General features: G+C 44.8%; 1 protein-coding gene across 1 annotated transcript; it reads right to left on the bottom strand.

The window, feature by feature from the left end:
• Nucleotides 1-4,477: 4,477 nt before the first annotated feature.
• Nucleotides 4,478-14,676, bottom strand: CCNA1 (cyclin A1). The gene is made up of 9 exons (XM_082247359.1): nucleotides 14,554-14,676; nucleotides 11,615-11,804; nucleotides 10,340-10,574; nucleotides 10,118-10,242; nucleotides 7,590-7,813; nucleotides 6,618-6,822; nucleotides 5,821-5,934; nucleotides 4,686-4,819; nucleotides 4,478-4,608 (listed from the first exon to the last, which is right to left on the bottom strand). Exons 2-9 carry the CDS (start codon nucleotides 11,780-11,782, stop codon nucleotides 4,560-4,562), a joined length of 1,254 nt encoding a protein of 417 aa, XP_082103485.1. The 5' UTR covers nucleotides 11,783-11,804; nucleotides 14,554-14,676; the 3' UTR covers nucleotides 4,478-4,559.
• Between the last annotated feature and the right edge of the window lie 9,253 nt (nucleotides 14,677-23,929).

The following is a 23,929-nucleotide window of genomic DNA, read 5'->3' as shown; positions in this document are numbered from 1 at the left end:
TTCTTTATTTTACCCCAGAAATGTCAAATATATATTTTGGTGCTGTAAAATAGGCTTGGTGGATGAGGATGACTTTTTTTTTCACTAAAATACACTGATGCACTATTTGATAGCTGACATGGAATATACGGTTTAGTGCATTGTATACACAAGTGCTCTGTGGCACCACAGATCCCAGGCTAGACAAATGGACTATGTCACCCCTTAAACATACAAAAGGCAATATAGGGGACTTGAGCAGCAAGAGAAAAAAAAAAAAAAAAAGTTTCCTTCACTGAGCTACAAAATACAATTAGGCTGATGTCCCTGGCTGGCTGGGCTAATATAGCCACTGAGCACCACCTCAGTAACAGATTGATTACAAAAAAAATATTTCCCTTGCAGTGGCTGGGTACAGAAATGTTGAATCTGAAGCTCACTCCCTATTTACTGTATCTTGTGGATTAAAGTAGCACAGGTTCTTCTGATTTGTGCCCTATTCTGTCCCTGATCGTGGCACCAGCATCCTTTCCCTAAGCTCAAATCAGCAGTGACGTGCGGCAGTACGTGACTCCAGCTTATAAAGAGGCTGGGTCACATGCTGCATAAAGAGGCTGGGTCACATGCTGCACTCAGCCAATCACAGCCATGCCATTAGTAGGGATGGCTTCTTAGGGCAAGAAGTAAACTTGCTGAAGTAACGCTTGCTGATTGACTGCTGTACAGCCCTTGAGAAAGCAGGAAGAAACCACCAAATAACAGACCCAAATGTTTTTGAAAATGTTAGGGTCCGTGTGCCTAACACCCCAAAATTGGGTACAAACCCGAACTATACAGTTCGGGTTCGCTCAACTCTACTGCTGACATCCTGAGCCTGAAAATGTGGCCAGAGTAGTCAGATATGCACCACCTGCCTGTGATAAGCAGTCATGAGGCACAGGTTTGTCTATGCAGCCCTTGCCTAGAAGGCTATCCAAGATCCAGTCAATTATATGCTGCAGGATCCACACCAACATCAAGCACAAAGCCCTGATTGCTCCCAGACTGAAGTGAAAAGGAAAGAGGGGGGGGGGGCTCTGGAGAGTTATCATTTTGCCACAGGTTTGCTTAGGCACGTTGGCCAAAGATTTTTGGCCCAGCTGGCTGCCATTTGCCCTTATAGGAAGCACATGCTTTAGGGAGGGAATGTGCGCTGCTGGTCCCCTGTGACTCTTTAGCCACCATTTTGTTGATGCATTTCTGGCACAGGGGTTTTTGCCCATTCTGGAGGAAACCTGCTGAGGTACCTTGCTGCTGGTCTTTTTGCAAGTAAACACAAATGACCCCATGAAACAGGCAGTTGCTATTCACCTCAGTGCAAATGGTTTGTGATGAGGTTAAACCAAGAGAACACCCTAGTGCTCTGGCTTACCTTGGAGCTGTCCTGAGTGGCAGGGATCTACAGGGCTGTGAAGTATCCAACAACGTTAGTCTCAGAAAAGTAACCCTTACATAGGGGCCTTACACTGCTTCCTGCCCAGTTCCAGTCTCACCTCCCATGCGGGTTGGTGGACATACCTGCACTGCCACCTTCTGGTATTCTGTGGTCAGCCTCTCCTTGCTGGCTCCAGGTTTGGTGTAGGGGGGGTGAAACTTCAGGCTAGCTTGCCCCAATGTGCTGCCCCTGATCCACACTACCAAAGGCTTACTGAGCTGTATGGGAGGCTAGCCAGGGAGCCTCCTGCAACTTAACACAGACTGGAAAATACAGGTGCAGCTCCTGTGAATCTGGAGGAAACAATCAAAACATAGGCAGAAAGTATGACTGAAGCTTTTTCTAATGGTAGACAGTTTCCCCATTTCAGGTGGGAGAAACCTCTCAGTTGCTGCCCTGCAAGACTTAGGCCACATCTCCAACAAAGTTCTTTACCCTTCCAGCCTGTAGAAGACAGGCTAGACCCCCCCCCCAAACTCAATGTCAACCAGGGTAGCCCCAAACAGGTGATTGCTCCGAAAGGGTAAATCAGTTAGCATTTTTTTTTTTTTTTTTTTTTTTTTTTTAGATGTCTGGTCCACAGATCAACAGTTAAGCCACCATACATGCCTAAGCACCACTGCTGAAGCAGGCAGCCTAGAAATCTGGCAAGACATCAGATAACTGCAGCCCCAGGACCATGTGGTCCACCAAAGGCATGATTGGGGGGGGGGGGGGGGGGGAGCAGCTTACACTCTAGGTCACAGCGCAAAACCAGTGACCAGTCCCACTTCTTGGGAGTAGGATCCCTACTTTGACGGATTTGTCAAAATTGGGAGCATCCAAAACAACCCTTTGCAGGAGGAGGAAACTGGCTGTGGGAGACAGGCTTTGTGAGTGCCAAAAGGGGACAGCCATCTCTGCCGCTTCATCCACCTTTTTTAAAGTTTCACTCAAATACATTGTGTCCCCCAGAACCTTCTCATGTGCAGCCACATGTGTAGAGGAATCATCCACTATTCGATAATTTAGGAGTATGGCTGCAAACCCTGCAGAGTGGGCCATGTCTGCTGTGGCCAAGTCAGATTCAGGATTTGACAGATGATGCAGGGAATGATTTTTGCTAGCCCACCACTTGGGGACATAAGTGACTCCAGAACTGCTGTCACTGTATTCATGGATGGCTGGGACCCACAGTTTCTGGGGGAAGGGGGGGGTCAGATGTGGAAACATGCTCCAGAGACTCCACAGGGAACCCCCCAAAAAAAAAGTCTGGCACTGCAAAGTGACACCCCACCACACTGGTAGCACCACCAAGTCGCCAGCAAAAAGAACACCCCACAACCTGCAGCAGAGAGAGGAAGGCACCCCACTAGAGTAGTACCAACTACACTTGCTCCAAATGGCTTTTTCTTTCCAGGAGTCTGCATTAGGGTAAGGAGGAGCTCCAACAGCTTAGATCACTGCCAAGAGGCTCCTGCTCCATTAGCATGCCAGACCAACCAAAATAAAATGGCCACTGGACTACACAAACATGGTTGCTGGCCATAAAAATACAGGCTAAAACAAAATGGCTGCCACATGCAGCTCCAAGGCTCACCAGGACCCCAGGCTGTTACCATAGGGAGGGGGGGGGGGGGACCAACTTTCACAGGGTCCCCATAGGAGGCAGTGTCCCAGAGTCCTCACAGGGACCACCACATATGGGTTCTGATAGGAAGAGCCCACAGTCTGACTATCGCAGGGAGGAGCCTGCATCCACCCCAAAACCCTCCGGGGGGGGGGGGGGGGGTGAGGGGCAGCTACTCACCACACCAGGACAGAGCCTCACCATTGAAAATGGAGGCAGACAGCCAGAAGGAACATTGCGACTGAGGCCTGGTCATATGTGAACTCATGAGACATTAACTCACAGGCCAGCCCCTGTCCAGTGGGGCTATGTCATGGCTGACCTAGCATGGAGCCGAGTCCTGCGTGCTTGCCTGCCATACTGGGGTGATCACTGATCTAGATTATCCAGCCTGTTGCCCAGTGGCAGTTGATTGTAGATCTTTTAAAGGGAGGGGGGCCTCCATAGCAAGAGGGTGAGATACCGCCTGAGACTGGACATAGGCATAGCTCCTGTAGGGGCAATATAACCCAATGTTTCAGAATTCTCTGGAGCTGCAGCCAGCAGAGAAAAAAAATCTAAGTGGCCACCAACATTTATAGGACTTTGCTTAAAGTATCAGTTACTTTTTACCCAAATCTAGAAATTGCATTCATTTTAAAATCCCTGTACCAATACTCTTTCATTCCCAGAAAGCACCACAACCTTTAGTTACAGAGTGTATAACAAAGCCCAGCCCTGTTTTAAACAGCTTTTCATTAGGATAATCTAATGCAAGCAGCATTGTGTGCCCATTTAGTTCCACCATTGCAGGAGGTCTGCAAAATATGCAATTGAGCTGATCTACCAGATCATGCTATATGCTTTATGTGTATAGTTAGCGATAAAGTACCCAAAAGCAACATTGCTTATTGGAAACGGTTTGAAATCCCTCAAGTGTGTAGTAAAATCACAAAAAGAAATTCATAGCATCTTAAAGATTTTATTAAAATACAAAGATGACAATTCTACAATACACTGGATTGCCTGCCATTCATAAAGTCTACTTGATATGACTTGAAGCCACCACCTTTCTGTATCCAGTTATTCACCATTTCTGCTCTTGTTCAAAATGATAGGTCACAAGAGAACATTGGAGCGGCGTGGGCCCATTGAGGCAATCAAAATCCTTGATCAGCTACTGGGATGCAGACCTTTGGCAAACTTGCACACTTGTCTTCCTCTCATTGAGTAATGTAGCAAGGACAGCCCTTGAGCCAGCATCTCCAAAAGCAGGTCCTCCGTTTCTACTCCCATTAAGATGCCCTCAGTTGGGTGGCAGACAGCTGAATATATGCCCAAGTCATCTAATGTATATTGTTAATGCTATACTAACTAGTCAAACGTTTCACAAGTTAAAAAAACAATTTACAATTTAAAAAGCCAAACTGACACTTTGCCAGCAGTGTCTAAGTAAAAGTTAGACCAACACTGTTGGCCTTGAGGTAAGTGCTGTGCAAGTCATTGAACGCTCTATTGTCACAAAGGAAGATTTGCAGGGATTTCCAGATGGGATACTTGTAGAAACCTAAAAGACAGAAAGCCAGAGTTGGTACCAATATTCACCTTTGAGTAGCCAACTGGTGTAAATGTACAGTCACTTACTTTGGAGCCTTGTATGTCTCCCAAATGGCTTGTTGTGGCTGGTGAGGTGCATTAAGGCAGGCTCTGTGCAGATCAGCCAGACAAGGTGCAATATCACTCAAGGTGTAGCCAGTAAATGCTTGAAGGGTATCAGGCTGTTCAAGAAAAGTCAAATTAGTGGCAGCTTAGCTTTTCACAAGTACCCATTAGGTTATTTTAAGACTCCAAATGAAGCACTTCAGCTTTGATAAATCTTAGCTCCAATACTCACCCTGTGTCCATTCCTAGCCAGTTTGGCTCAACCCTGCCCTGATTGGCTTTGATAGCTGGAGCCAGTGGTTCCTGCTGCTCTCAGTCAATGAGGAAGAGACCCAGAAAAGCTGCTGCTCCCATGCACATTGATGGATCAAGATAGGACTCAGTATTTTGGGGGGGGGCTGCACTTAGCCTCTGAGCAGGCCATAGATTGCACAATACTTGGCTAGTTTAGCAGGGACTGCCTGAGATGCGAACCAGCGATGGGCAGGCTGACTGTACCCAAGGTCAGGCGATCCCATTTAGATACAGCCAGAATGTTAAGATTTCATAATCTGAGATTGCCAGCAGCCAAGATATAACTGTTCTTTTGGCAGGGAAGGCTCCCCATGCCCCCTGCTGGGAAACAATAGCTCTTTGGAAGATTTCTCCCTTCCCCATATCAACTGACTGTTGATGGAAAAAGCATTTTTCTTTACCTGCAGTTGTAGAAAAGAAATGCAACATCTATGGTATGCCTTAGTTGAGATGTCTGCATTAATTTTCTTTCAAGCCCATGCTCCAGTGGAATACGCTAGCAGGGCGTTTACAATCAGCCATGTCCAAACTTTATCCCAAAAGGAAAAACTGTTAGCTGGAACTGCTTATAAAGTCTTACAATATTTAAAATCTGCTAGTATATCTACCCCCCCCCCTACTCCCAACAATGCTGAAGAGCTGTCTGCTGTGCTTATGCATTCAGAGTGTAGGCACTAATACAAGGCATTAACCGGCCAGATCACTAGATGAAGACAGTAAATAAGCCTAAGAAAATTGATGCAGCCACATTACAATTGCTTTCCAACTGCTGTAATTTAGAAAGGCCATCTGTAGAGCACTTTTAAACCCATTGCATACTCACCCAGAAAATTCTGTTGACTGTATAGTTGGCCAGACAATAGGATGCAGCAGCAGTCAGTGAGGGAACATACTTCAAGAATGGGTCCACCTCAAGCAATGTCAGCTCTGCCATGTACTAAGGGGAGGAAAGAAAAAAAATTTTTAACATTCCAGGAATGCTGGGACCACAAACTCACATTTGGTTGGGTTCTCAACCAAACCATCAAATGGCTAGTGTCATAACTAATCACACATGCAGCATCATGGCAGTTGCAGAACAGAAGCAGATTTCTTAGCTGTAAATAAGGGTTTAATTCTGGTCTAAGGCTGTCAGCAGATCAGCGTGCAAACTCTGCAGTGCCTATAACTGGCGCAACTGAGCACATGCAGAGCAGAATGACACCTTATCACTGGTTTTTAAGCAGTATTGGCACATGTAATGTTTTACATAGCTATACCTGCAAAAGGGGCCAGCCTGAAGTCATCCAAGAGGAATTTTCTTTATGGGTTCCACTTTAAGCCCATTACTAAATCTAGTAGTACTAAATCTAGTAGCAATAAAGCCTGAATTTGTGCCAGGTGTAGCACCCAACTGCCTTAGTGGTGGGAATAAGGCTCTCTTTTCCAGTAGTTTGGAAAAGAAATCCTTTAGATGCAAATGCACCATCTTCCCAAACTGCAAGGCCAGTGATAAACCAAATTTCAACCTACACCCAATTCTAAGCTTTACACCAAGCCTCCACTGTCCCAATGATGTTCACTTTCATGTGAAATTGTTACACAAGACATTTTGCTAGCAACGTAGGAAGCCACTTGTACCATTGCAAGATGTTCAGCCTTTGTGCCAACAGCTTGTTTGTGAAGGTATTGTAGCAGGAACTGGTTGATTGTAGGGACAGTCAGGTCAAAGGCCAACACTTTAAGCAGCAGGTGTTCCATGCGCAGTAGCTGTTTCTTTGTATAGGTATCATCAGTTATGTACACAAACTCATCCACATCAGGGGGATAGATCTCTTCATATTTTCTGTAAGGAAATATAGAACTAGTTAACTATAAGTCATGAAATTCTTGCTAGTTGATTCGCATTAACCTAAACTAAAATTCAATGTGAAGCCCCAATTCTTCAAGTACACCTGTTACTAACTACAGTTAATGTTACCCATGCCCCCCCCCCCCCCCAGTCTTTGGAAAGATGGGTTGATCTTAAGTGTCAAAATTATGGAAGCCCTAATCCATATAGTGCACATGCTGTCCTTTGACATGACATTGGTTAAGGGTTCTATCGCCTTTCTTTAGGTACCCATTCCTTCAGCACACCATAGCCCAGTATTAACAACCTTTTTGAAGCCACATATTTAAAAGTCTTAAAGTAGAAGGAAAGGCAACTGCACAAAAGAGTCACCAATAGATGGGTAGCCTTCAAAGGTGTCATATCTCCACTGTTCACAGTGCAGGTTGTTTTCCTGTGCCATGTCAACTGTGTGGAAAGCTAGGAGGTATGGGGTGGTTTTAATACTAGGCAGGACCATCTAAAATAAGCCAACAATGATTTTAGGAAGTCAAATACTGCTCAGTGGACAGGAAGCTGGATTGTCTAGCACAAGTCTCATATCTAAAGCTAGACAGAAGAGCTAATAGCAAAGATAATGGGAAGAATTTTTTGACTGGAATTCCACTTAGTGTATTTTACCTTCAGCAGCTGCTGAATCAACTTTGTGTTGGCACCCAAAATACTAACTTACCCAACTGTAGGCTACTAGCAATTCCCCGATAAGCATATTTCATACTTACGCAGCCAGTAGAATAGCTGCAGTTCCTACAAGTTGCAGCTTTCCTCTTAGTACAGACATACTGGACAAGAATCTGTCCAGGTAATTCACAGCAAGATATAGAGTCTCATTTCGAAGCTTGTACTCTTCTCGGACTTCAACAAGCCAGTCCACCAAGATGGCCCGCATGGCTGATGTAATATCTGGTTGCTTCCTCATGTAGAAAGGTTTTGGTCTATGTTTAACCTAAATGGATCAAATTTACAGAAGTTAAGACCCATCTTTGGAGCATGCTTTTACTACAGAGCTTTAGCGATTGGCAGTGAGATTAGAGCTACTTTCAATAGCATATGGATCAAGTGGCATTTCATAGGACTAGAGTTACAAGTCAGGCAGCCTAACCTTGCCTGGTCCCATTTAGTTTATTGGCTATACAAATTGCAAACCTGAAAAATAAAATTTGAACTAGCCACAACTGCAGCTTGTAAATAGCCATATAGCTCAGCAGTAATAGGTTACTGATGTGCAAGACATTAGTCAAGAGCAAAATAGAAATTCAATTTCTATACTGACCTTAATCCCAGGTTAATACTTGATCAAAGCAAAAATAGTTAGGAAATAGCTGCTGGCCCAAGTAAAAATAGTAGAATAGAACACTCTGTACAATTTGCTTCTAGCACAGCAATCCTTATGCAAGTAGTGTATAAATGCAGAATTGCAGTCCAGTTACTGTGTAGCTGAAAGCTACATTCAGTCCATTTAAAGCTACATTCAGTCCATTTAAAGCTACATTCAGTCCATTTAAAGCAGAACTTTACCCATTAACTTGATAATGTTCCTTAGCAAAGGAAATAAAAAAAAAAAAAAAAAAAAAAAATTCTACTAGTAGGCTACTGAAATTATGGTGCTGTAAATTGCTTCTAGCATAATTAACTATGTTGCCAGGGGCTGCCATTTCCCAATTAAGCTAGTTAAGGCTGAAAACTTTACTCAAATGCCTGTTGTGCTTGCACTACACTTTTGGGATAAAAAAAAAAGCCAACAAGGCCATAAATATAAACTTTGTTAGAGATACATGGTTGAAAGCACCAACATGGCCAAAAAATGTGGTTCTCTTCTATATGCCAATCTAGCAGCCACACCCACTTAATTGATAGGACAGGTTCGCTTTATTATTGTCCAGGGTGTTGCTGCATCCAGACAAGCAATTTAAATACAGAGGGGTTAAAACTGCTACATGCATGTGTAGGCAGGCAACTACGAGGAGCCTCCTGAAGATTCAAAATCCCTACACACCCAAATACCAATGTTAGTGGCTATGAGGAAAATATTGCAATCAACTCTACTATGTACCCATCTGAGGCTAGATCACTTGATTAAGCAGGAAATTTTAATGGGTAGTATGGCCTTCTAGTAAGAGCAAGGGCCGTTTACAGGGAGTGGACCTACCCTGGACCCCACCCCTTGTTTTGGCCCCTACCACCATATTAGAAGATGCAGTTAGGTCTGATCTTAAAAAGCCAAAAATTCTCCTATGTGCATTTTGGGTTCCTTTCACATTCCTTAATTGCTTGGTGAAGACTAGCAGAGGAGTTGGTGAGCATGCTCTAGGTTAAGAGACCCATAAATTACAGAATACAGCCTGATCATCATCTGCTTGCTGCATACTGTAGCTTTCCTGCACAGGATCATATACCTAGTACGTGATCCTGCGCTTCTAGCTCATGCTGCCAATGACCCCGCTCCTGTTGCGATTGGACATAGTGGGAGCTAGTCAGCAGGTCCACCGATCATTCAGGACAGAACGGGGGTATGCCCATGAAGATAAGGCAGATTGCCGGTCTGTCAGAGGTAGTGATCCTGCAAAGCAGGAACACAGATATCCGACTTCTCATAGTAAAGCCACCCCCACACATTTAACACTTTGATTGCCCCTGATAAAACCCTCTTCCCGGCCAGTGATTGCATATTTGTAGCACTGATCACTGTATTAGTGTCACCAATTCCAAAAAAAAAAAAAAAAAAAAAAACCACTTCATGAATATACCCCATAGTTTGTAGAGGATTTTTTTTAATCAAAACTACGTAGCAGAATATTGGCCTAAATTGAAGAAATTAGATTTCACTTTTATTGGATATATTTTTTAATAGCAGAAAGTTCTCAAAAGGGTCTTGCTTATAGCACAAAACTGCAGAGGTGATCAAATACCACCCTAAGAAAGCTCCATTTGTAGAGGGGGAGATGCATTTATTTAGGCACAGTGTCACAACTGCCCAGTTGTCAGTTAAAGTGGCACATTGCAAAAAATTGGCCTGGGGGGGGGGGGGTGTAAAACCTTCTGGAGGTCAAGTGGATTTAGGTAGTTACATTAGCATGTATGAAAACCTGCATGAAGAACATGCCATGGCTGAATCTGAGGCTGGTTACTAGGCACCCTTGCTGCTAGAGAATATTTGAGCCTCTGACCCAAAACCTGTACATCTGCTTTTATAGTGTCAGCAACATTTACAGCCAGGCTGGGCTACCATTAAGCCAACAAGAGGTCTTACTTCAGCCTGACGTAGGTAAAGATGAATCTCCTCAATGTACTCAGAAACTGCAATGACATCAGGATCAGTTTCAGCAGTGTCTTCGGGTTCAGGAGAAAGAAAGGAGTCCACCATCATTGGAGAAGCTGCATTTGGGGGAAAAAAAAAAAAAAAAAGTCAGCATTTCAGGATTTAACCCATGCCTAAAGCCACTAGTGCAGATGAAAATAATAAGTTACACACCTGCACTGGTATCAAGCAGCAAGGTGAACTTTTCCTTTACAACATTTGCATCCATCTCCTCCAGACTGGGAAGTTCCACTTCATACTGATAGGTTTCCTGAACCATCTCAGGCTCATCAACATAGATGGTGAAGCATGGCTTGGGGGCCACTGCAGCAGCATTTGTAGGGAGCATCTTCCCAGGGAAAGGAAATGCATTCTCAGTCCCAAAAATAATTTTTGTAGGAGCAGAATTCTGTAAATAAAAAGCATACCACCATTAGGTGCATGAGCACAGATATCTAGCAGGCCTTATTAAAAATCACATCCGCAATATCCAAAGTGAACCTTAACTGAAGTTCCAATTTTTATGTTCTACAAGCTGTGATAAATTATATGCATCTGGGTTTGTAGTTGTCTGTCACATAAACAATCAAAAGATCAGCGCTGAGAAAAACTACGAGCTTGCAGTAGGCAAGTAAACACCCAAGTGGCAGAAAGACACCAGTGCAGAATTTTGTACTACATTAATTTTAAATGTGTAAATCTACATTACATATATATCCATACATATACATATATATATCCAAAGGCCAAGAAGTGGGTTATTTATGTCAAGCGGTCCTGAATATTCTATACGGAGTGTCTCATGGATTGCTCCATAAGAGATTGTCCCGATACGCTTTATATTACCAGGCATCTGGCAAGTGTTCACCCCTTGGGGGGTTATCACCCTTCACACGGTGTGGTGGTCAGCATATGCATGCGTGTACATCTAAGGACTGTCACGAAGAGGAATTGTATATAGTTACATCTACGCAGTTGCACTAATCGCCTCACATTTATTGCAACATTCTGGGGCTTTCTGAATTTTCTTTGCATGGGAAATTTATTGTTTAAGGCTTGGAGACTACTAAACATGCACCAATTTAGGTTTGGGTTCATCTCACTAAAGTAGCAGTATACATTTTGGCCCAAATTTAAGATACTGCATTTTTGGTCTTTATATAAAATAAATGAATTTGGGTACAGGGTTGCATGACCACACAATCATTCAAAGTGGGACAGCACTGAACACCGGCCTGGGCAGGAAGGGGGTGAAAGGGTTTATATTGAAGTGGTTAAACATTGCTTTGGGGTACCCCAAACAGGGCACTTGGGACAGCATTACATGACTAATCATTTTTTTGCTGAGAAAGCTTTGACTGCAAATTAAAGCTCGTTGGAAGTCATGCACCTCCTGTTAAACCAACAGGGACATTACATTACAATGCAACTTCATAAAAACATTCTTACCACACTAAGGGACCTGTGCCGCTGTTCGTTCTCACTGAGGACTCCAAGTACAGATCTCTGGGGCATCATGTTGGTTGGAACCCTCTGTTGGGCAAGGTTATGATGGAGATCAAAGCTTCCCAGGCCAGCATTTGCCACAACTTGACTGCTTGATTTGCTGCGACGCATTCTCAAACTGAAAGTCTACAAACTAGGAGTGTTGACACTAGGAGAAAAGCAAGATGTTACATTAGTGTACAGTCAAACTCATTTGAGTTTCTAGTGTACAGTCACTCACATTTGAGTTTCTAAGTTAATTTTTTTGGGGGAGGGGGAACGCAGACCACTTTAGGTAGGGGCAGATGCCAGACAGAATTGTTATCACATGCTGGCCATACAAAAATCAAAATTGCCAGCAGAGATTGACAAGGGGACGCCCCCCCCCCCCCCCCATTGCACAAATTTGGGACATCAATTTGTGATCCCAGCCATGTCTACCAGAACACAAGTACTGGTGCCAAGCAAGTACCTCCTCTACAGGTGCAGGCACACCCTAATCACCCCATGCGGTGCCCATTCTCCTACAGTGCTCCCATCAGGAACAGGGAAGGGGCTGGTAAATAGTTCAACATGCTCATTCCTTTTCTGAATGAGCAGTGAGTGATCTGTACCAATTGCTTCTGTCCACTGTTAAATGAAGCATAGTAAACAGATTTGCTGAAGCATAGTAAATGATATACTGAAGCAAAAAGGACTGGGAAATCTGTTCTCAGTTTCTGTGTCTCAAAAGACATCAGGGGGATCTGTTTAGACCCTTGATAAGTCACCAAAACCCCATAACAGGGCTAAAAAAAAAAAAAAATATTGTAAATTAAAAAACTACTGACACCATCCACTGCTATACATGCATGTGCACGCTCTGGAGCGCACACACACACCAATGACCTCCTGCAATTTTAGGCAGTCTCTGCTCAAGCGGCAAAGCTGCTATTCGGCCCAGCCATGGAATCTGAGGTCTTCCACAGGCAGACACCCAATTAAAAAAAGTGCAGGTTTGATGAAAACTGGTAGACATGACAGGTTCACTTTAAGGAACCTCTAATCTTGTTTTGATAACACTTGTAAAGAGGATGCCATCCTCAAAAGACATGCTAAAAGGGGCCTTCCTTGGACAGATAGGGTTGCCACAGAAAGCCATGAAGCCAGACAATGGTATCCCAGTAACAAGGTACTGAACTCGAATTATGCATTCTGCTAAATTTTAAGGCAATGCATTTAACACATGCTATGAATTTATAAAAACACATTTTAGAAGAGCTGTAGCGTGAAAGCCGCCTTAGCCCTGGTTCACACCAGTGCGATTTGACAGTTCAAAGTCACATGACAAGTTGCACCCCATTGCCAGCAATGGAACCAGACTGTAGCAACTCAAGTCACAGCCACTTTGCAAAAAGTAGTGCAGGAACCTTTTTGCAATTTCATTGACTTCTGTTAAATGAAGCCACAATGAAATGTCACACCAAAAATTACACCGACTGGCAAGCTTTGAAATCATGCTGGAGTACCGAGATTTTACAAGCTGCATTGGTGTGAGCCAAATCTTACTATGGGGGGCAATCCGTTGTCAGCTGTCCATCCTTTTCCCTGAAGGCAGCACTGGGACCGGATCAGGTCACCAGACCACCCTTAGATTAGGCAAGCATAGCTTCCGCCATAGGCATGCTTGGGCACACCCTAATCAGCCTGCGCTGGGTAGATTCCTGATGCTTTGCTGCAGCGAAAGGGACTGGGAAATCTGTCCTCAGTCCCTTTGTCTAAAAAGGAGAGACATCAGGGGTCTGTCTAGACTTTGAAAAGCCCAAATAGGGCTCCTAAAAAAAAAAAAAAAAAAAATTAAAACAAACACTGACATCCACACCTATGGCCATCGCTCGTCTACAGCAGGGGGGCCTTCATACAAAAAGCCAGTTTACAGTCCTTCAGACTTTAGGGGGGGGGGCAGACTGTGGCCAATGGGAGTAGAAGAGGTCCTGACATCATTGGGGACACTGTCCCAACTTTGGTGTTCATGTAGAACATAGTTTTTTTGGATCTCTCAAACACATTTATTCCCATCCCCAACTTTTTTTTTTTTTTTTTTTTTTTTTTTTAAATATTGCACCCATTTACATCATTTGTCAGCATCAGATTGCAGTCTGATGTCATGCCAGCAGTAACAGGACAAGGCCATCCAGCACCCAGGGCAAAGATACAAAATTGCACCCAGGGCCGGCCTTTGGGGTGTGCGAGCTGTACAGCCGCACAGGGCACCATGGGCAACAGGGGCGCCGTACAGCCATCACAGCTCGCAGATGATCAGGCCTCCAATTTAAGTGGGTCTTTGATGTAAGGGGGGCTCTGTGGGGATCTCTAATGTAAAGGGGTATTTGATGTAAGGGGGGGCCAAGTTATTAGTGATCATAAAAAAAGAAAAGTCAAATAAAGTGCAAGAAAAAGGTGTGGGGGGGGGGGGGGGTGGCACCACAGGATTAGCTCGCACAGGGCACCTGAACACCTAAAGCCAGCCCTGATTGCACCCCCTCCTTTCCTTGCGGTTAGGATCAGGGCACCAAAATATCTGCAAAAAAACATTGCACCCAGGGAAGCCATCCCTCCTGCCCACCCCTTGTCCCAGCCCTGCATGCTAGAGGACAAGTCACCCAGGGATGCAGGATCTCATACTAAGGCAAAGGAGGACATTTGAACTAGAATTGGTGCAGTTCTGCATAGTAACCAATCACAGCTGCATCAGATTTAGTAAATAGGATGGGTGAAGGTGTACAGACCCCCCCCATAAGACAGACAGTTCATCATATGATAGGTAAACTGACAGGTGACACCCAACCCATAGACCTCTCTGAGCCCCCCAGGACAGCAGTGACACCCAGCACTGCACAGACTACAGACCAGAAGGCACTTACCTGGTAACTGTTCTTAGCTGCAGATCCGTTACTGACACACACACCGTTCACCGAGCACAGCACTGCCCCTTCCTCCCCGCCCGCCCGTTATATAGAGCGGGTGATTGCAGTCAGCTGTGTGCGGTGATTGGGATCAGCTGTAGAGAAGATCCCGGCCGGATGACATGGTGGAAGATCTCCCTGCGATCACCGGACTAAGCACTCCGGAGTTTTCAATCCACCCGCTTCTGTCCCAGCGCACCAATCACAGGCGGCCCGGCTAGAAGTCATGTGACCCGTGTCACCCTGGTGACAGGAAGCGGCGTGCTCGGAGGGAGCAGGAGGCAGCGTGACCATGGCAACCGTTGACAGCTCTCTGCAGAGATGGGCACAGTACATGTAGAGGACTGTGCATGGCATTTACCATAGGGATGGGGGGGAGTATACACAGGAGGGGAACCAAAGGCTCTTTATTTATAAACATACAATGACAGTTCCTTGTAGTGGCTGCAGAATGGCTCTTCTTGGCATTTTTGTTGGTAATAAAAAATTTACCAAAATGAAAAATGTGTGTGACAGTGATTCCAGGCATTTGATTTTCAGGGCTCATTCAGATGGCAGATTAGCGCTGTCCTCCCTGCAGAGGTGTTGGCAGATGTCTGTATCCACCATGGATATCTGTGCTGACATGCCTATTGAAGTTGATGCACAATCTGGTGCAGCTCTGCATAGAAACCAATCAGCTTCCAGTTTTTTTTTTTTTTTTTTTTATCAAAGCTTAAAGCGGAGTTCCAGCCTTTTCTGTGTTTATTAAAAGTCAGCAGATACAAAAAGTGTAGCTGCTGACTTTTAATAAACACACACTCACCTGTCCCTCGGTCGAGCGATGCGGCCGCCCGAAGCCTCGATCCTCTCCCTCTGGTTTCGGCGGCGCCAGCATCACAAGTGTGGGCACCCGGCTGTGACAGCTTGCGGCTTCACAGCCGGGTACGCACTGCGCATGCGCGAGTTGCGCTGCGTGTCTTGATTGGCCGGCAATCTTCTGGGACCTCTGACAAGTCCCAGAAGATTGCAGGGAGGGAGGGGGACCCCTCCGCGCTCCGAGCAGAAGTGGGAGCGGGTACCTGTCAAAACTAGGTACCCGCTCCCCCCCCCCCCCCATAAAAATGACATGCTAAATGTGGCATGTCAGGGGGTTAGGACTACCTAAAGCGGAAGTTCCACTTTTGGGTGGAACTCCCCTTTAATTGAACAAGCTGAATTTAGAAGCTGATTGGCTACAATGCAGAGCTGCACCGGATTTCGCACTCTCCGGTTTTAGTAATTCAGCTCCTCAATGTATGCACAGACGCAATGTCAAAGTTGACACGTGGACAGAAGTGGGTGTATGATGATCTGTGGATCTGTGCAGCCACTCTTGCCTGCATGTCAAACTTTTCCAATGCGATTGTGTCTGTGCAGCCGTCTCCAGGACATCCATGAGCGATTACATGCGAGTGGCCACAATTATCTGCAGGAGCTTTCCGCCTCTCGTCATTTTCAATGACGCTGCTGCCTGCAGCTAATGGCCAGCAATGCCTGCTTCCACGTGTAATCGCTAAGCCCCAGTTCACACTAGAACCCCACAATCAATGTGCAACTTCCCTTGCAATCTGCAGCAGGTGTCAATGCAATGTTAAGGACATTCCAAACCCAGTGCGCAAACGCAGCAAAAAAAAAAAAAAAAAAGCTACCATGTGATCCAGTTGAAGTGGGCCTTCAAAAGTAGTGTATGCACTACTTTGGTGCAATGCAGGGTGATTGGAGCCCATACAAAATAAATGGGCTCCAATCAAACCACATTGAATGGCATGGGCATGTGGAATTCAGTGTGCATTTCTTTGTGTTTTTTAGGCATTTCATAATGTGAACTAAAGCTGGATACACACTATCCAACTTTTGTGGTTAGATTTCCTTCAGATTTACCTTTTCTATGTAGTGCAAGGGCCTGCCAGATTGCATACAAATTGAAAGTGTTTAGGTTTGACCTCATATTATATGGTTTTGGTAAGTCTAAAGGAAAAAGTCTTCAGAAAATCTTATAGTGTGTATGGCCCATTAGCCTTAGACTGGCCATACACTATACAATTTTCTTATTCAATTTCCTTTAGATTTACCTTAAACTATGTAGTGCAAGGGCCTGCCTGACTGCATACAAATTGAAAGTGTTTAGGTTTGACCCTATATTACATGGTTTTGGTAAATCTAAAGGAAAGTTGAACAAGAAAATTGTATAGTGTATGGCCAGCCTTAGACTTGTGTTGCTGTCTGAAGCGCAATCCGCATTCAGATCCCTCTTCAAACAGCAATAGACAGATGGACGGGAGATGTTGTATTGCCCTCTGCGGGGCAGTTGCAGTGCAGCACCATTAAATTGAATAGATTGCACTTGGTGGGCAGTACCGCCGGCCAAGCAAAGACAAGCTATACTATCTATCACAGATACAATGTTATATGTGTACACCTCCACCTTCAGCAACAGAAGGAACTGCTGAGGGGTAGTAAAAATGTGGCTCATTCACAAGTGTACATAAAGTCTAGCAGTCCCATTTGCAGGTGTTAATAGGCATCAAGGATTTAACTGCTTTGTAGTGTATGCAGTGGCGGCTGGTGCATTGGAGGCGCCTCCCCGCGGGGCGCCGGACGCATGGAGTTCAATGGGGCTTTTTTTTTTTTTTAAGCATGTGATTAGAGCCAGAGGCTCTAAAAGGCTAAAAAAAAGGGTGGGCTCAGGGCACAGATCCGCCTGAAAAAACTGACCTGATTGGAAAGCCCGTGTGAAAGGGTCCTTAGGCTCCGTTCACATTGGTGCGATGCGGGAACCCTGCGAATCCACTGCGGGTTCCCACATGGCACCCAACACGCAGGCAGTTCACACTGCCATATGCGAACCGCTAGGAGTGTCAATACAGAGTTAATGACACCCCCAGATCAGTTCGCATATCGCAGTGTGAAGTGTCAATTTGGGCAGGAATCGGATTGCATAGGTGTGAACACCCATGCGATCCGATGCTGGTGCAGACCAAAAAAGGGTCCTGCACAAGTTTGGTCCGAATGCAATGTGATATCAGCCATACAATGTGTATGGCTGAATTTGCATCGCACAGACATCGCATGTGACTTGCACAGCAGTGCAGGGTGAGTCACATGCGATGTCACAGTGTGAATCGGCACTTACTGTTTTTTTTGCCTTCCTCTGGGTCAGCTGTGAGGTTTCGATTTGTGTGTGTTTTGATATTTCCTTTTTTTTTTTTTTGCTGTGAGTTGAGCTGAATGGACTTGTATTTTTTCTACCAGATTACAGCAACTATATAACTATGTAAGTAACAGGTATTACCAAACCTAAAGCCAGCCATGGATGGTTCCAATCTCGGCTAGTTCAGCAGGAAACAGCCGAGATTCACACCATATATGGATAGGCTGAATGTACCCAAGTTGATCGATCAATCGGTATTTTCTTTTCTGCTCATATGCATTTCTTTGTCGATTATATTTCCCGCATGATTCTCCCATTATTGATTGGAAGTTCATTTGTTTTTCAAAAAATTTCCAACATGCCCGCTCACTCAAATTCGATGGCCGCATGAAAATTGGCCATTGCTGGACCCACTAATAGTGCGAAATTCAAACAAAAAGTCTAAATTACGATTTTTCTAAAGGTTTTTTTCAGAATTTAACCCATGTATAGCCAGCTTTAGACTAGGTTCACACTGATGCGAATTGGATGCGGTTCCCTGCCGCATCCAATTCGCATAACAGGAGAGTGTGACCGGCTCTCAATGGAACCTGTTTACACAGCTCTAGGGTGGCCACAGTCTGTCTCAGGTGCAAATTCAGCCAAAAATTCGGACCTGAATCGCACCTGAAACAGAGAACAGGGACGCACCGGACCCCAGGCAAGAACCCGCGGCCGCAGCTAACGCGAACCCAGCCTGAGGCTTCATTCACACCTGAGCATACTGCAGTGACACCTGCTGCACCACATTTGTTAGCTTTTTTGTTTGTTTTTGTAGCGCCATTCATTTAAATATGCCTCCCTCCGCTCCAAAAACGCACTAAAGAAGCTCACGTACCACGTTTTGGCACAGAGCCAGGCAGTTTTAGCGCTCAGTCGCTTGCCAGTCGTGGCAAAATCGCACTGTGTTTGTGATGCCATTAGGAAGTAATGGCATCGCAAAGGCGCCCCATGTTTTGCTGCAATTCTGGAATCGCGGGCAGAATTTTGTTATCCTGCCTGCGATTTCAGTACACTCAGGTGTGAATAGAGCCTTTTTGCGTGGATTTTAATATACATGCAAAAAAAAAAAAAAGGAAAATGTATAAAAAGCTTGCAAAGCTAATCTAAGCATGTGAAAAAGTCGGTTTTAAAACAAAAAAAAAAGCTGTAACTGGGCCCATATTAAAATTAGGTTTCATTATGTTAAGGTAGACATTTTATGAAAGTGAATACATATGGTGAGGCTGTCCCTTTAAAAGAAATAGCCTACCAAGAGTTATGCAGTGCGTGTTCTGACATTCAGCATAGCAGCATTGATCAATCTATAGGAGATTATATGTGGCAATCTCCACCTGAGTGTTTCCCGATGAGGAATGCTCATTGTTTGGACTTGCTAATGCTTGCTTGCTAGTTTATAATTAGTATCCTGATAGGCTCCCCGTTGGCATCAGAAGCTGTCATTAGAGCCTGCAGAGGCAAAACAGCGACTTGAAGAGGGAAGAACAGACTATGCTTAATGAGGTTTTGTACATATAGACAGTTTTGTGAAAAAAAAAATGAAATCATTCTAATAATCCAATTTAGAGAGCTTTAGGGCCTATTCACACTATTTCCCCGCAGTAACGCAAGTGGAAATTAGCTTTTAACCACTTTACCACCGGAGGATTTTGCTGTCTTACGTCCAGGCCACTTTTTGCGATTCGGCACTGTGCGAATTTAACTGACAATTGCGCGGTCGTGCGACACCATACCCAAATGAAATTTAGGTCCATTTTTTCCCACAAACAGAGCTTTCTTTTGGTGGTATTTGATCACCTGTGCGATTTTTACTTTTTGCGCTAAAAGCAGAAAAAGAGCGTAAATTTTTAAAAAATAACAATATTTTTCACATTTATTATTTATATGAAATTCCCCCCCAAAAAATGTAAAAATCAAAATTTTTAAAAATTTTTGGCCAATTTGTTTTCTGCCACCTATGTTTGGTAAAAAAAATCACAATAAGCTTATTTTGATTGGTTTGCGCAAAAGTTATTGCGTTTACTAACTAAGGGAAAGATTTCTGTAATTTTTGGTGTTTTTTTTTTAACGAGTAATGGCGGCGATCTGCGATTTTTTTTGCGAGACTGCGACATTGCGGTGGACAGATCGGACCCTTGACTGACATTTTTGACACTTTTGGGGGTACCAGTGACATTTCTACAGTAATCAGTGCTATAAATATGCACTGTTACTGTAAAAATGACACTGACAGGGAAGGGGTTAATTTTATTGGAGAGGGAGGGGTTAATGTATGCCTAGGGCTTACTAACGTGTTTGGGGGGAGGTGACTGAGTGACACAGGGACAGATCGCATGTTCAGCTATGCTGAACCCTGCAATCTGTCACTCCTTGTCACTTAGGAGATCCACCCGCTTTGTTTACACAAGCGGGCGGATCTCCAAACTCGATTCCCCGACGATCGGGGAAAGAGCGGCGGTGATCACCGCCGCTCCTCCCCTGGCCCGACTCCCGCTGTGACTGAAAACAGCGGGAGCAAGCCTCCGGCGGCGCGCGAGCGGCGCCCACAAGGGGAGGAGTTCAGCGACGTAGGTCTACGTCCCTGGACGGAATCGAGCCACTTTGCCGCAGTACAGTCCCAGTGACTGGTCGGCAAGTGGTTAAACATACATTACCCCAAAGTGAATTGGATGTGGCACCCCAAAGCCCTATACAAAAACCAGGCAATGCAACCGCACTGCAGTGCATCACAATGGCCTACGCATCATGACAAAAAAGCTTTTACAGTGAACAAAATAAATGATTTATTCATTTTTACTACCGATTTTTTTTCTGTGGTCCCAAGATCTTGTATTTCAATTGCCAGTGCTGAGACTAGGTCATCTAGAGCCCACAGCGAACATGCCAAACTACCCCCCCCCCCCCCCAAGATGTATGAGCATTATGTGTCGGCAACAATCCCCCCATAAAAACACTGAGCACTATTGCATGATTACCCCCTTAGCATAAATCCCCTCCCTCCAAGAACAAATCCACCCCCTGCTGAAATACCCCCTCCCAGCACAAATATTGGCCCCCCATCCCCCAAATCACCTTAACTCAAATGCCCCCCCCCCCAAAAAAATGTACCCCCTCCTAGCACAAATCCTCTACCCCTAAAATGTGCCCTCCTGGTACACATGTTCTCTCCCCCACTTCAAATTTCCCCCTCTCAGCACAAATTCCCCCAAGTTTCCTCTCCTAGAAAAATACTTACTCCTTGCTGCCCCCAAATTCCCTCTTCCAACAAAAATCTTCCCCCCCCCCCCAATCTCCTTGTGGTGCCCCCTCACCTCACATGATACCATAGTGCCCAGTGCACTTTAACCTTCCGCCCACCCCTTGTCCCGGCCCTGTCAATTGTAGTGTAATTTATCTAATCTTCTACTTCAGGAGCTCAATAAAAGCTTATATCCAGACTACTGTTTGCAGACAGAAAATACCATTAAAGTATAACTAAAGGCAATACTTTTTTTTTTTTTTTTTAGTTTTGGACAAAGTGGAGATGGAATAGAACCCCTGTTAGGCTTTTGTTTCTGTCTGTGCCCCCCCCCCCCCCTGTTAGGGAGATTCACACTTTTTATTTTATTTATCCTGGCTAGCATTAGAGATGGGTTCAGGGGTGTTTGAGTTCCCCTCGTGCCCGATCTCGCCAGGAAGCCGACACTGCACTCTGCTAATCACAGGCACTGAGAAGTTTCCCGATCTGTGCAGCTGTGGATCAGAAAATGTCCCTGTGATTAGAAGAGTGCAGTGTTGGCTTCCTGGCGGGATCTGGATGTAGGAACACGAACATGCCTGATCCCATCTCTAATTAGCACTATAATTGAAAACAAAAGTAAAAGAAAATCCTACACTTTGGGTTGTCCCCAGAACCGTAATAGAGGGGAAATCTTCCAATGAGGACATTAGTTCTGGTGACTCGGTGGAGCGCCAAGGGATTTCTTTAACCGATTCCGGACCGGCCACCGCATATATACTGCAGCAGGCTGGCCCTCCTGCTGGAGCCGACATAGGGCTACGTCGGTCGCTCGCCGGCAGCGGGGACTCCGATGCAGCGGGCAGGCGGCTCTGATTGCCGCCTGCCACCCACAATTGCTCCCCGCTGAGAGAGAAGAATGGTCAGCTGTTGTAAACACAGATGACCGTTTTTTTCTCTCCCTGGAATGATCACAGAGCTCCTGTGATCCTTCTATATAGGATCACACGTCTCTATGGTCATTCTATAAGCTCCGCCCCCATACAGTTAGAAATACTCCCCATGGCTCATATTTAACCCATTGATCACCCACAGTGTTAACCCTTTCCCTGCCAGTGTCATTATTACAGTAACAGTGCATATTTTGGCACTGATTACTGTAGTAATGTCACTGGTCCCCCCAAAAGTGTCAAAAATGTCAGTTAGGTGTCTGATCTGTCCGCCGCAATGTCGCAGTCCCGCAAAAAAATTGAAGATCGTTGGCATTACTAGTAAAAAAAAATAAAATAAAATAGGCCACCTAACCAAGGGGAGGAGGTAGAGCTGGAATTCTTAGCACTAATGAGTAAAGTGGCAAAATTGTGATCAGTCGTCATATTGGGGGACTTCAATTATCCCGACATTGACTGGGACAAGGGGACTGCACACTCACAGAAGGCCCGCCTATTCACGGAAACCTTACTGGATAATTACATATCACAGTTGGTGGATTCTCCCACTAGAGAAAATGCAGTCCTGGATCTATTGATCACTAATGACCCAGACCTAATCTCGCAGGTAGGAGTCCAGGACAACCTGGGCTCTAGCGATCACAGGATGATCACATTTAGTATAAATAACAATATAACAAGGCAAGTGGGGAACATAAGAACCCTAAACTTCAGAAGGGCAAACTTTCCAAAATTGTACTCATTGATGGAAAGGGTAAACTGGGACCAAACCCTGGGATCCCTGACCACAGAGGAAAAATGGGAATGCTTTAGGAACATATTGGGCAAAGGCATCTTGCAGTGCATTCCTATGGGAAATAAATTTAGAAGAGACAAAGCCAAACCTGGCTGGTTAAACCGTAGCGTCAAAAAACTTATTAGGGGAAAAAAAATTGGCCTTCAAGAAGTATAAATCAGAGGGCACAGTATCGACTTTCGAGCAATACAAGGAGGCAAATAAGAAAAGTAAACAAGAAATCAAGATGGCTAAAATCAACTTTGAGAGACAAATAGCGGAGGATAGTAAAAAAAACCCAAAGAAATTCTTTAAATATATCAACAGCAAAAAAACTAGGGCAGAGCATATTGCACACATAATTAACAATGATGGGAGGATGGTTACAGAGGACACTGAAAAAGCAACCGTGCTGAATGCTTTTTTCTCGTCAGTCTTTACACAGGAAACTGAGGGGTACACTGACCATGACTGTATGGTTAGTAGTAATACATAGGACTTGCCGCTATGGCTAACAGAGGGTGAAATCAGGGAAAGGCTGGATAAACTCAACACAAACAAATCACCAGGCCCGGATGGCGTACATCCGAGAGTACTCAAGGAACTCAGTAAGGTTATATCCAGACCACTGTTCCTGATCTTTGCTGACAGTATTAGGACAGGAGATGTACCAGGGGATTGGAAGAAAGCTAACGTGATTCCGATATTCAAAAAGGGCCAGAGGCATATCCCGGGAAATTATAGGCCTGTCAGTTTGACATCAATAGTATGTAAACTTCTGGAGGGGATGATAAGGGACTATATCGTAGAGTTTGCTAAAGACAACAACATCATCAGCAGTAATCAGCACGGGTTTACAAATGGGCGTTCTTGTCAAACCAATCTATTAACATTCTACGAGGAGGTGAGCTGTGAGCTAGATAGGGGGAGACCAGTGGATGTGGTGTACTTGGATTTCGCTAAGGCGTTTGATACAGTTCCCCACAAGCGCTTAATTTATAAAATAAGGTCTGCAGGTATCGACAGCAGGGTTTGCTCTTGGATACGGAATTGGCTTAAAGGGCGTGTCCAAAGTGTGGTAATAAACAGCGCATACTCAGACTGGTCTGAGGTTGTAAGTGGGGTCCCCCAGGGCTCAGTCCTGGGACCAACCTTGTTCAATTTATTCATAAACAACATTG

Source organism: Pelophylax lessonae (genome assembly GCF_965119305.1).
Source record: "Pelophylax lessonae genome assembly, chromosome: 2".
In the NCBI taxonomy this organism is placed as follows: Eukaryota; Metazoa; Chordata; class Amphibia; order Anura; family Ranidae; genus Pelophylax; species Pelophylax lessonae.
Note: the sequence above shows the minus strand (reverse complement) of the source record. Positions and strands in the feature narration are given on the sequence as shown.

What these genes read in the sequence shown, in the direction of transcription:
- CCNA1 (XM_082247359.1), bottom strand. Translation starts at nt 11,782, where the DNA reads ATGCGTCGCAGCAAATCAAGCAGTCAAGTTGTGGCAAATGCTGGCCTG. An exon ending in TTTACCTACGTCAGGCTGAA is followed by an intron (nt 7,814 to 10,117) that starts GTAAGACCTCTT and finishes TGATCCATTTAG; the next exon opens with GTTAAACATAGACCAAAACC. An exon ending in CAGTCAACAGAATTTTCTGG is followed by an intron (nt 4,820 to 5,820) that starts GTGAGTATGCAA and finishes TTTCTTGAACAG; the next exon opens with CCTGATACCCTTCAAGCATT.